The sequence below is a fragment of the Corapipo altera genome, unplaced genomic scaffold, assembly GCF_003945725.1.
Source record: "Corapipo altera isolate COAL_440 unplaced genomic scaffold, ASM394572v1 326, whole genome shotgun sequence".
Lineage (NCBI taxonomy): Eukaryota > Metazoa > Chordata > Aves > Passeriformes > Pipridae > Corapipo > Corapipo altera.
Window position 1 is genome coordinate 1757350 of NW_020884945.1, and position 13233 is coordinate 1770582.

Consider the following 13233-nt stretch of genomic DNA (forward strand, 5'->3'; position numbering starts at 1 on the left):
GAGGATTGGGAACGATTTTCCCAAGCACAGAGGGATTTCATTACCATAAACTGAGAGTATGATCTTGTTTTCCTAAGACAGGAATTGGAAACAATTTCCTGAGTATTGCCAGGGTGCTGAAGACATAAGTAAGTTGGGAGGAAGGAAGAAAAGGCAGCATGCTGAGGCTTGTTCTTGGTCATTTGCCACGGATTCCCCACCCTCTCTCTTCCATCGTAGAACCTTGGCTCAGTGCCAAGGGCCACAGCAACATCTACCACAGCAGAGATGGCATCAAAGGATGCTGGAATTCTCTCCTCTGCATCAGGCCTCGCAGTGAACACGTGCTCTAGGTAAGAGTTCATTCCCAAAGCTTTACAAGGATGCAGTCACACCCTTCAGTATGTAATTTTAAATAAATAAATTTGACAAGATAGTAACTTTTCTTTTGATGGTACAACATTTAACTAAGAAGCAAACTCATGTTCACATAATATATCATAACTGTTTTGCCTCAAAGGGTGCTCTGAAAATGCAGAGCATTTTGCTCATGAGGATATCTTTATTATAACAACTATTTAAGATGTAAGATCTCAAATAACCTCAGTGCATGTCTGGAAGCACAGCAGAGCACTTCAGCATGACTGTATCCCTTCCCAGCATTTCCTGCAGCACAGAGCACAGCTTTATTAATATCATTATCTTCTCCAGGTCAATTCCTGACTGCTTTGGAAAATGTCCTAACCAAGAATCAGAGGTCAGGCTATAATTTTATCAATAATATTTTCTAACTAAACTAGTGCAAACAAGAGCATTCACTCTCCAGTTCCCATTTACTACAAAGCTTATGTAAATTCTGCCACAGGACCAAGGACAAGAAAAATAAAGAGGACCAGGAGTGGCTTGGGCTCTGCAGAAATCTGGTACACGAAGTGCAAAGTGAAGCAGGGAATATCCCAGGATTCCCTGGCTGCCTGGTCAAGTATTTCTGGCTTCATTTTATTTTCCCATTCCCTGCATGGTCTAAAACCAATGGCCAAGGATAAAGTTTTCCTCTCAGAAATAGGGGTACTTGATTATTATTATAACTGTCCAGCAGAAGGGGGATTAACATTCTGAAAGCCAAACAAATCCTATTCCTCCATTTACTCAGGCTTTAACAAACCACACAATCTCGTTCAGGGATCCCAAGTTCTTGCAGAAGGAAGGCTGGGAAGGGGGCACAGAGGTTTCATGCACAGGGAGCAGGGGTACACAGGAACAATGAATTTTCACTGTCAAGTCCCAGGGGAGGCTGTAACAGCCTCTGACTGGAGCTGCCTGTGCAGGACAAACGCAGTCCTGGACACAGCAGGTGAGGGGGAAGGAAGGATCTTCTTTTTGTAGAGATCATTGCTTCCAGATGCATTACTCAGCAAACATTTTTTCTGGGGAAGAAGAGAAAACTTCCTGCATAGCCATCAATGATTCAGAACTCTCCCAGGCATTTTGTCAAACCCAGCCATTACCTTCTTCATCTTGGACAGCTCCTGTTTCAGCCAACTGGTAACATTCATCAGCATCTGCTTGTCTCCCACCCACAATTTCTGATGTCTTCAAAGTCCTTGGTTTAATATATTCAGGGTGTTTTCATTACATTCTGGGTTTATCCTAAAGCTGAATCCATTCACACACAGCTGAAAATGTGTTTTCCCACAAGAATTTGCCTGCTATGGCAGAAATGTAGTTAAAAATGAGACAGCAAGCACGTTCAAAGCACCTCTCCCTCATGCAGTTGGAATATATTCCTCTAGGATGCCTTTGAACCCTTGGTTGGTTTGAATTCAGGCCCAACAAGACACCACTGGCCCCAGTAAGAGCTCATGCTGAAACAATCTGGTAACACTATCCTCTTGCTAGGGAATAGTGTTTGTTGCATGGGAATGTCATAATGTCGTCGCTCCGTTTGTTTGTGCTAAAATAAGTTCTAACTCTCAGAGCCACCTCTGGAAAATCACTAACTGGCAGAATATGTGAGATAGTGACATAGCAGCAAAAAGCCAGTTCTGTTCTGTTACAAGAATGTAGGTCATTAGACACACACATATCAGTTACAGGGAAGAGAGGGAGTTTTCTCTCCTCTGCACCCTATCCATCCAGGAACAATAAGCCATCTAGAAAGGGTCCCCTTTAGAAGCAGCTCTGTCCTGAAAAATGTATTTTGTAGCTCTCAGAGTCTAAGCATTTATGTGGGAGAAAGCTATGGAGACCAGGAATATCTTTTTATAGACCAAGAAGTGACTGGAAAAAAAAACAGACAAGCCTTCAAGCACACAGCTCTCCTTTGGGTTTCCTCTTGTGCCAGAGCTCTGCTCTGAAAGTATCTCAGACAAAGCATATAAAGTACAGTAGATGTCATTGGGAAATGCATTTTCACATTTCCCCATAGACAGAACCCTTGGTGTTAGCAGAAATAGTAGGTTATTTCTCTCCTACCAATAGAACAGTGAAAAATGAATACAGTATCTTAGCCCCAACAGCTGTCTATGTTGAATTCTGATGGCTGAAGGACCTTATAAATACAAGCATTTTTAGAAAAGATATTTCATTCAAACTTGTTCTCTCTGTCAGCCCTCAATTTCCACCCATATGAGAGTACATCATTCTCCTCTTTTCACTGCAAGTTGTGTGAAAGAGGATGGCAAAAGAGTAGATATTTTTATCTTCCTGGAGGTAGTCACTATTTTTCAAAGCTGTCTCAAGGCACTCAGTAAAACAGTGGTTTGTAAAGTGGTGGAGCAAAGGAGTACAAGCTACACTACTGCAACAAAACCCACAAACTTTCTTTGAATTGAAGTTTGGTCTTCCGGGGTATGAATTTAACCAGAAATGACCAAGTTCAAGAAAAGCTCTGGGAATTCCTTTTCTTTTTTTTTTTTTAAAAAAAAAAAGTAAAACCAGTAGCAATCGTACCCTCTGCACCCAGCAGTTGTGGTTAGATAAAGTATTTGGCATCAAAGTCCTTCCTGCAACATTACAAGCCTGGTAAGGACTGGCAATAAGTCGGCATTTACTCAGCCTGGGGTGGGTCAGAAGGATCCTTTCTGCAAACACAGCCATTCTGCCTCTGGCCCACAGCAAAGCCAAGTTTAAATGCTCCAACTACTGAAGGCTCTCAAGGTGTATGTGAGCAGATGTTGTTTAAATCACGGTACCGTGACTATTTTACAAGCTCACACACCCAGGCCATCTGTGACCAGCCACAAACCTGCTGCCATTCCAGTGTTTCCATCAGAGTTGAGCCCATCACAGCAATCCATGCTCCAAAATGAGAATTTTCCATTGCTTTAGCTGCAGTTATTATCACTAACCATTTCCGACTGTGATATAGGTTTTTAAGTCAATGTACATATGTTCAATTTATCTCAAATGTATTACACATAATGAAAATAATCTGAAGTATTGATTTTAAAAACCACAGACTAATACTTCACTCGAAACAATTTTAATAGGCTGATGATTTATGCAAAACTGTGGAATATCTGCTAAAGGGAAGAATGAAAATGCAGAAGTGAAAATAGGGGGTTAATAACTGGGTACCTTTAAGGAGAGTAGGGAAGTATAAAGTTTAAATATCATATATAAAACATACATATGTAGCAGTTCTGTTCTTAGACATATTTAAGTTTGCTTTAAATATTTATGATCAATCACCCTCTTTTGCACTTTGCAGAAATAAACTCCACACTTTCAAAAACTTTAATGGTAGCTTGTTCTAAATTTGAAGAGTCATTTCACCCTTATAAACAGGGAAAGTATTCTGTGAATGTCTACTTTTGCTTCCAACTGCTTCATACTATACTTCAGTATCTCCAAGATCATCCCTTTCTCCATCACATTTAGCATCCCTTTATCTCTCCTTTTGCTCTAAGTTGGATGTTAAAATTCAATATATATAAAAACCCTCAAAGCACCACAGGGGTAGACAAGTATCTACATTTATAGATGGGTGGTTTTGTCCAAACTGGCAATTCAAGCAAAAGATTTTTAAAAGAATCTAAAGTCGCAATTCCAAGGCAATATTTAAATTGTTATGGTGATATAAGGCTTATAGCTCTCCTTAGAACGGAAATATTCTTTTTATAAAGAATCTAGTGCATACAAGGCAGGGTTACTCTGCTTAATAGGAAGTCAAAACGGAAAGGGAAAAACAAAAAAGCTGAAAACTTACATTACAGGATGCAACAACTGAAATGTGCACACCCCCCTCAGGCCCTGAGCCAGAGTAGCTGCCAAACCTGAGCATAAGAAACTCCACCCTCCTCAGCTGGACTAGTTACAGAGACAATTACAGGGACTAGTCAGTCAGATTAAGCAGGCACTCAGATGGCAGGAATAAAAGAAATAATCGACAAGTTGTCCATATCCTGGTCACTGAATGTCACTCACTCAGAACAATGTTTCCAGTCCTCTCTAAACCATGCCCTGAGCTCTGAAGAGCTTGTCTGGCTGCCTTTCGAAGATTTACCAAACAGCTTGGGGATTTGAGAACTTTCCACAATTTAACACTAATGAGGCAACAAATGCTCTATAATCCTAAGTATTTAATTCAAAAATGATTTGAGAAACCTGCAAAAGTGACTCTTTAACCTTTGTTTCCCATTTTTCCCCTCTCACCTTTAGGAGAGTTAATTCCTGCTCCCTCATTGAGATGCTTCCATATTTATCTGCAACAGGAAGGGTGGCACTTCCTGCACGCCCTGGGATTCGAGCAAAGGTTGGATGCATATGACCACGAGCCCTCATGCAGGGCATTTCACTCTGTGTTAGTGTACATGTGTTTTTTAAGCTATCATGCAATCTAGCCCAGAGTCACTTCCCTACTTTACCAATCTACTTAGGCAGCAATACTTTGCTTCAGCTTTACTGTGAGAGAGCCAAAATTAGTGCCTGCATTGAGGTTCAACCCAGGCATGTGCTGGTGCAGCTGATCACAGCACCTTCTATACACATTGACTCCAAGCAGGTGAATAGTTCCAGGGAAGTCACAAGGATGTCCCATGTACTTGGAGTTAGTGACACACCAGACTTTTAGTGTAATAAGGTGCTGAAATTTGAACGAAAGCCAAAGAGCTCCAATACATTGCAGAATCAATGACAGAATAGTTCTAGAGCCAAAGAGAATCACGTCACATGTAAATAAATTATCCTATAACCCAATGCTCCCTGTCCCCTGAGTAACCAAAGTGCAAGCCAGCCATGCCAGGCTAATAAGGTTATGAGAGCAGGTAACCCTACAGCAACATCCTGGATGAGCAGAGCAGATCCAGCAGGAGAGACATCGAGGGAAGGCTTCCATGAAGCTGAAGAGATTAAAGAAAGGGGTAAAAATTAAGGGCACCAGGTAAAGAGACACAAGAGAGGAAGGGCTATTGAGGCAAATACAGAGTCAGAGAAGAACAGGCTAAAACTAAGAAAGCAGCTACATCTGTACCTGGGAGAGGAGGATATTCCCTTTGTCTTTGATCATTCCTCCTCTCTTGGCACAATGGGATCCTGAACAGAGAGAAAAGTAGAAGCAGACAAGGGGAGGGTTTGAGGAATGTCTCTGAAAGCAGCAAAATTCAGGTACATGTAGGAACAGCGCTCAGCTGAGGGTGATGCTGAGGGCTGGCAGGCAGGGAGAGGGCAGAATTGGAGAACAAATCAGCAGTGAGGAAGTGTGCTTGGTCATGACATTTCCTCCTGAGACTCTCCAAGGAGGAAGAGTAGGAGTAAAGGAAGCAGAGGTTGAGAGTGGGAAACGGGGCCTTTGAGAGGAAAGAAGTAGGCAGGAGGAAAGAGGATGGACGCTGTGACGCAGAAGGGCAGCGAGGTGAGAGCCATGAGTGGCAGGGACAAAGCTACAAAAGCAACTGCTGTGAAAGCTGCCCAGCTAAGCAGCTAAAATGCATTATCCCCTCCTGGGAGGAAAGGTAGAGAAAACAACTAAGGTCATGCCCAGCTTATTACAAATGCTGGGCACATCCAGAGCTCTGCACTGTCCCCACACCTGGCAAGTGGACAAGCTGCATTCATCTGATACTATTTGAAAGTCCATCGAAATCTGAATTTCTGCCAAGTTCAGGAGGTTGCCAGGGCTGAGATCTCAGTTCCAGCCCACTTTTACAAGTTGAAACAAAAAGAAAACAAAATATGGCTGCTTAGACAAAAGCACTTCCAAGGAAATACAGATTTGTGGCTTATCTGTGCACAGCTCAGCGGTTTAGCTATTCAACACAAAGCTAAGCAGATATAAACAGCTTTGAAGAAAGCAGATCTCCTTAAAACTTCCACAAGACAAACTCATTCCCCCAGTCACTTTTACTGGAACCCAAGCTACCCTAATTTCTCTCTGCCAGCATCCTTACCTCCTCCTCCAGTTTCACCACCTTGGCCTGAGCGTTGTTCAAGGCCTGGTCTCGGATCTCGATGTGTCGTCGTTGGTCCTCGTTGGTGGAACGTGCAGCAGCCAGTTCTATTTCCAGTTTCTCTTTTTCCCGCTGTGTTTCCTTGTCTGTGAAAACAAAGAGAGAGTTATCAATGGGCAGCACTTGTCTCTGCCTAGCTTTCAGGAGTATTTCACTCCAGAGGTGAAGGAATGATTGTACTGGAACTTCTCACAGGAGGGAATGCAAATCTAGTGCTAAGGACAGAAAAAAAGGACATGGCTTTCAAGGAAGAGAAAGACTTATAACCCTGAAGAACAAGCATGGTACCTTCAAGTAACAATGTGCCACAACGATAGTAAGAAGGTATAGAAGGTGCATCACTTAGTACAGTTAGTCAGTGAGGTAATTTGCTGTGATTATGCAGATGGTTAGTGAAACTTGGCACCTCTTCACATCTGAGCTTTCAGTGGTGGAAAACAAACTGAGTAATTGTAATATCTCAGGCTGGGGAGAGAGATGGCAGACTTCTGTGCCTGAAAAACTTGTGCTCCTTTTTTCCACACTGACCTCACAAACAGGAAGGCTGCTCTGTCCAGGGCAACTGTCCCTTTTCAGAGGAACCCTCGGCTGTCCCACTTTGCTGGCAGTACCATCAGAGGAGTCAGAAAACAAGTGAACAATGAGAACTCCTGAGTCTTCCCCTTAAAAATGACACCCTGGGCCAGAACTGAGGCACATATATCTGTTTGGTCACTGCTCAAAGCAGACCTGCAGCTAAGAAAGCCCTTTGCCCAGCACTGAGAGTTCACGTCTGATGCTTTAAAGCCACCCCAAGCACAGCAGCTCATTCTTTTCTGCTGCTCCCCAGAAAGAGCTGGATCAAGTTGAAGCAGCAGTGCTGATTCAGGAACAGGGCAACTGCCTTCAGAAAAAACTAAACAGGATAAAAATAATTGTGGACTGGAGAACTTATCACACAGGGGTGTAAGGCAAAGCCGCAATGCAGAGTTGATGTCCTCTGTATGTTGTCATTCCCAGCTCAAGCCAACCAGCAACAATGACAACATTAACCCACTTGCTGGATACATAACCACAGAATACTCCCTGGAGTGATCTACACCCAGCACTGATGACACCAGAGAAACTGCATTCCAGAAACCGATATCCCACGACAAAGGAATGAGGACAAGGAGTGGAAGGCTTGAAAAACAGGAACTAGGTGCTGGGTGTTAGAACAGACTGCATACGGAGTACACGGGCCCGTTTGTGCAAGCATGTGCATAACTATATTTACAGCACCACAATTACTCCCTTTCTTCTGCCAGCAAAAAGCCAGGAGCAAAGCTTTAGCAACATGGAGAAGCTAAAGATTCCCTTCTGCTGGGAAATCAGCACAGCCCACACACAGGTTGCAAAACAAACCCGTCCACCACCAGCACCCAGAACTCTGCAGAGCAAACCCTGACTGCAGCTCAGAGCCAGCCCATGACACAAGACACAAGGACAAAGGCTAACATCACCTGTCTATTTTTTAATTCATCTTTTCCCAGCATTTCTCCTCTACCCAGGAATGAGTTGCTGACAGTGTGAGCACATTAAAGTGTGCTGCAGAGATTGAGCTGGAAGGAGACAGGGTGGCACTATGCCAGCAGGTATCAGTCAGTGCCAGCAGGCTGTTTTTTAATCTCTAAGTGCTTGCAGAGAGCCTTTTGGAGTTTTGGTGCAGACTTTTCCCCAAATGAGAACTGCTTCACTTGACAAGTGCCTACAGCACTCCTAGAAATGCTGGGACTGATGAAATGTAGCACTCTGGCTTTCATGTTCCTTCAAAAGCAAGAAATGGAATGGGAGGCCTCACAGCTTTGACCTTCCCATCTCTTTGGAGGCACCTATGACCCTCAATGTCCACCCAACCAGTCTGAAGGAGAGACTAAACTCACAGACTTTCCCCTACCACCAGGAGTTTGGAATTCACCCCCTGACAGCCATTTATTTGCAACCAGGAATAAGCTAAAGATGACACAAGACAGGAATACCAGCATTTGTCAGAGTAGCAGCAGTGTGTGCTGCACTACAGAAAAACTCTATTTTGCAATTTTATTGTGCTACCTTTTCATGTAACAACTGGAGAAAAGTGAGTGTTGTCAGAAGGGTGGAGTACACTACGGGATGACAGAAAAGTTGGCTCGTCACCATCAGCCTCAAGACATTTCAGTACAAAGGAAAAGCAGCATTTCACATCCGTCATTTTGGTTTGCCTTGTGATAAATCCGCTGCTGTGGACAGAATTCCTGACCCTCATCCAGCCCAGCAGACTGCAGGAGTGTTCATTCCCTTTACTTTTGCTGAACAGGATAGGGCAGGGGCAAATAAAAGAGGAAAGAGTCAGGAGACCTAGCAGGCTCCAGTCCCACTGGCCTTAACTCATGCCAGGACTCCTGTCATTCTGGGAAGGTTTAATTCCAAAGCTTTCAAGGAATAAAACAGGTGGATAAAAGATCCTGTAAATTATGGGGTAAACATTAATTTTACAGTTTAACTGCAAACTACCTTTGCTCCGCAATCTCTAATAAATCCCATCAGATGGACTTTACATACTGACAGAAAAGGAATTCTTGAATCTCTCCTCCTTCCTCCACTGCCAGTTTTGGACTGTCACTGAGCTGATTTCTGTCCTGATAATTAACCTGCTGCACTGTCCTCTGTCCCAGGATGGCTGGAGCTTTCCACTGACCCATTATGACTGTGCAACTCACTTTGTGCAAAGAGCTGAGAGATGGTTTTCCGATTGTCTTCAGACCCCTCAAACTCCTTCTCTGCAAGCTGCTTGTTGGCTGTCTCCATACGTTCTGCAAAAATTTTCAATAAAAGCAAACTAAATAAATAAAAACTTTCAAGCGTTAAGTTACATCTGCTCAGGGCATTTCTAATGCAAGCTGGGGGACTGGATCTCCTAATTCTACACAGTCTAAAGTAAAATGCCCATCAGAAGCTGGCACTCACTTTTGAAATGTTTCTAATTATGTCCTTGAAGAAATATGCTCAACGAGACAAAACAGTTTAAATGAAGTTCCAAAGAAATTACTTTAAACAATTATAACACAGAAGAAGTTTGGGTTTTCGATTTATACTTTTATTTCTTCCACACAATTAAAAGATTATCTTATAATTACCCACTAAAACTTAACAGAAGATTAAATCACTGTTGTCCAATTACCTGACTTGAGGGAGTAGTGTGAAATGCTAAGAACAGCTCCACAGCTCTGCTGCTTCAAGATGCTAGAAATATGTATCAGTCTATGAAAATTAGAATAAAATGTGTATGCTGTGTTCTACTCTGAATAAGATTATTTAATGCAGACATTTGTGTACTGTCCTTCTCAAGGGCACTGGGCACTGCATACCTTTACTCCCTGGATGCAAAATAATTTCTAGGAGCAGACTCTTAGCAAGAGACACAGACTCTCTCTTAGCAGTGAGAGCAGATGACATGCAGGACAATCAGAAGGCTTCCATAAAAAATTAAACTTAAGTTTAAAAGACTGTTTGTGCACCTTTAAACACCTCAAATGTGTTTTTCACCTTCACCTTTTGAACTAATGCTTAAACTTTTACTCCTGTTAAGGTCAAACACCACTCTGCCCTGCCAGCCATCATGCTGCTTCAGCCTCTCGGCAAGAGCCAGACACTAATAACATCTCACTCTGGAAAAGGAAGGGAGATCCAAAAACCAGATGCCTACATTGATAAGGAATGACAAGACCTTCAGGAAGAACAGACAGTCTGCAGTTTGTATGTAAGTGCAAAAGGGTCACTGGACAGGAAATCAAGTGAACACGCCCCGTGTGGGATTAGGCAGTCAGCAAAACCTCTTTCCATTTGTGCAAACTGAACAAATTGTACAAATTATCTCTAGGATATAAGACATGAGAGAATTCCAGGCTTGCATCTGGTTTATGGTATTTGGCTTATCACATGCTTCTTGTCAATGAGAAACAGGCTGGAAATGAAAGACTACAGCACTCTCCTAAACCTGTTTTTTCAATTCTTCCAGCAAGTGCTTCAAATCTCCAACTACTGAATGGTCCTGAGTATCCCATCATATTCCAGTTGTGTCAGACACAGGGAATTCTGCAGCAAAATGCTGTCCTGCCAAGTAAGTATAATAAAAAAACCAACACTGATGAACAGAAGATTTACTTCATTTACCTCTTAGATCCCTGTTGAAATCATGAAGCCTTCGAATTTCTCCTTCCAGTTTGTTTCTCATGGCCTTTTCCAGGGCATCCCGCTTAGAGGATGATTTCTCCAGGTTTTTGTATGCCTCTGAAACTTGCTGAATTTCTGTTTCCAGCTGCAGTGGAAGTGAAAACAAGCACTTACTATTTTATCACTAACAATATTCGTTCGGTCTCAGACGAGATTACTTTCTCTCAAGTGTTCTTTATTGAGAGAAACCTACACTTATAAACTAAGTAAAACAACACTCTCAGGTCTGGATCCATCTCTATAAAGAATACCAGTGTCTGAAAAAGAGTTTTGGACCCTCCTTCCAGACTCCTACTCTGGTTCCCCAGTATGATGAGAACACTGATATAGCAAACTGAAGAAATGCAAATGTAATCTATTTTTTTTCCAAGACTGGGGCAGTTTGACACTAGAGTTAGTTTGGGCAAAAAGCATTTATATAAATAGCTAATGCAATATGAGGTAAGTAAAATTAAAAAAAAAAAGGTAGATCAAACTATGCCAAAAAAACCCAGTGACATACCCTGCATTTCTGAGGAACTCTGTAGATAGTTGTAATGGTCCAAAATTCACAAAAAAATCTCCTGATCTTCTATGTTTACACTCCTACAACTTAGTTGTGCTTTTAAAAAATGCAAATTATAAATGGGGAGAGGGAAACTTTGCAGTAAAATATGTTCTATCCTTCTTTCTAGCCTTCAGTGTAAAGTTTCTCTGATCATTCAAAGCAGAAAGAGATTCACTCCTAACTCTCCTCACTAGGCATGGTTTGCCATGGAAGTGTGGGTTTATGTTACAGCAAACCCCACTAGCACTGTCTACACCAAGTGAGCAACAGGGAGGTGGAGGGAAGTGCATTTTTATCCTTCTGTCATTATCAGGAAACTGTCAAATACTTCTCTAAAGCATTTCCTTGTCAAGAACCCTCTAAAAATACAATAAAACAAACTTATGTCCCTGAAAAGAGGTACCATAGCAAATAATGAGTGTGGAAAGCCATGCTGGTCACCTGAACTCAAACACATGTTTCAAGCAGTCACACATTTTTATGGCCCTGGACACTGGGCAGTGCAAAGAGCACAGCAAGGCCCACAAAGTCCTGAGCTGGAAGTAGCATCAGCCTTTCCACAGCTGCAAAGCAAAAGCAAAGCTGACCTGCTGCACAGCTTTAAACCACTGGTCATTAAGAAGTTATTTCTGTGAGGCAGCATGAAAACACCTCCACACATGCACGTTAATGATGGGTCTCACTGGGATATTTTCTTTTAAATGTTTTAGCAATATATACTCTGCTTGTTTCATAAAGCCAAAGGTGGCAAATAGCTGGGTCCAAATCAAGACATTAAGTTTTCAGGGAAGTTGTGTGGCATTGAGACAGTGACAAAAGAAGGTTTAGTCCCAGTCCTGCAGTCCAAATGTCTTTAATGTAGCCATAGCAGCACTACTTGCATTGCACTCTGTCCTGACAACCAGTTTTGTAGCAATGTCCCCTGTGCCTCCAGAGTGACTATGGTCTGGTGCTAGTCCAAACAGGCCCTTCCTGCAGCCTCCAAAATCTTTAAGGGAAATGAAACCTGCTGCTATCCTGGACACAAGCCTTAATTTAACCAAGCAATTTAACTTTAATTTAGCCAAGCAGTCAACCTCTTCAGCAGCTGATGAGGATGTGCTTTTGAGCGTGGTCAATAAACTGATAGCTTTGCTTCTATCTTCTGACAAAGATAAGCTGATGCCCAAAGGGACAGGATACAGACCAATCAATCTGCATATGAAAGACTCTGAAGCAGTTAATAAATTTGTTAAGCAAGGAATGTAACAGTCACAGATTAGGTGATTCAATTGTGGACTATACCAGGCATGGGAGAGTGCCTGAATTCTTACCAAAAACACCCACCTTCTGCAGCCGGGCCACTTTCTCATAACACCCATCCAGCTCCTGCCGCAGAGACCGGTTCTCTTCTGACAGGATTTCCACCATTTGCTGGGCCCTGGAAACGATGGCAAAAGGATCTACTTGCATCTGCTGGTATGGGGAAGGGATCTGCTGAGCCCGGGGCATCACTGAGTAGGAGTCGCCTTGCTGCTGCTGCGGGCCAAGGAAGGGCTGGCATAGCCGGTACAAATCTCCCTGATGGACTTGGTTGGACAAGAAAGGCTGCTGGGTCCGTGGCAGAATGCCAGGATCTGCCTGGCTTGGAGTCAGAGGTTGCTGATGTTGGGAAGGGGACAGCCTAGATGGTGGTGGAGACTGAAGCAAAGTCAAAGATCCCAGGGACGTCAAGGAAGACGTCGGGCTGTGGTGGTGAGGTGGTCTCTGTTGTAACTGCAGTGGTACATCTGGGTTCTGCCTGGAAAAGAGAGAGCAGAGGTTCCATCACAGTCATGCAGAAGGTGCAAAAACCCAGTGACAAGGTGTGGGATGACCCAGGTAGCTCCTGTGCACAGGCCTTCCTACACAAAAGACTCATGTGAGGTTTTCTTCAATTTTATATGTTTGTTTTTAAAAATGTTTCAAAATAAAATCTTTATTGGAAAATATATTCTAAGTGCACAAAGGTCTTTTCTCTGGAGACTATTTTTCAGACAAACACTAACA

The 13233-nt window shown here is 42.8% G+C and overlaps 1 protein-coding gene across 3 annotated transcripts in view; it reads right to left on the bottom strand.

Annotated features, from left to right (window-relative positions):
* AMOT (angiomotin) overlaps positions 1-13233 on the bottom strand; it is a 59943-nt gene that overhangs the window by 11301 nt on the left and 35409 nt on the right. For all 3 annotated transcript variants that reach the window (XM_027662329.1, XM_027662332.1, XM_027662330.1), the window contains 4 exons: positions 12532-12985; positions 10599-10743; positions 9146-9238; positions 6369-6514 (listed from right to left, as the gene is read on the bottom strand). In XM_027662329.1, coding sequence (XP_027518130.1) covers positions 6369-6514; positions 9146-9238; positions 10599-10743; positions 12532-12985 — 838 coding nt within the window. The remainder of the gene's footprint in view (positions 1-6368; positions 6515-9145; positions 9239-10598; positions 10744-12531; positions 12986-13233) is intronic.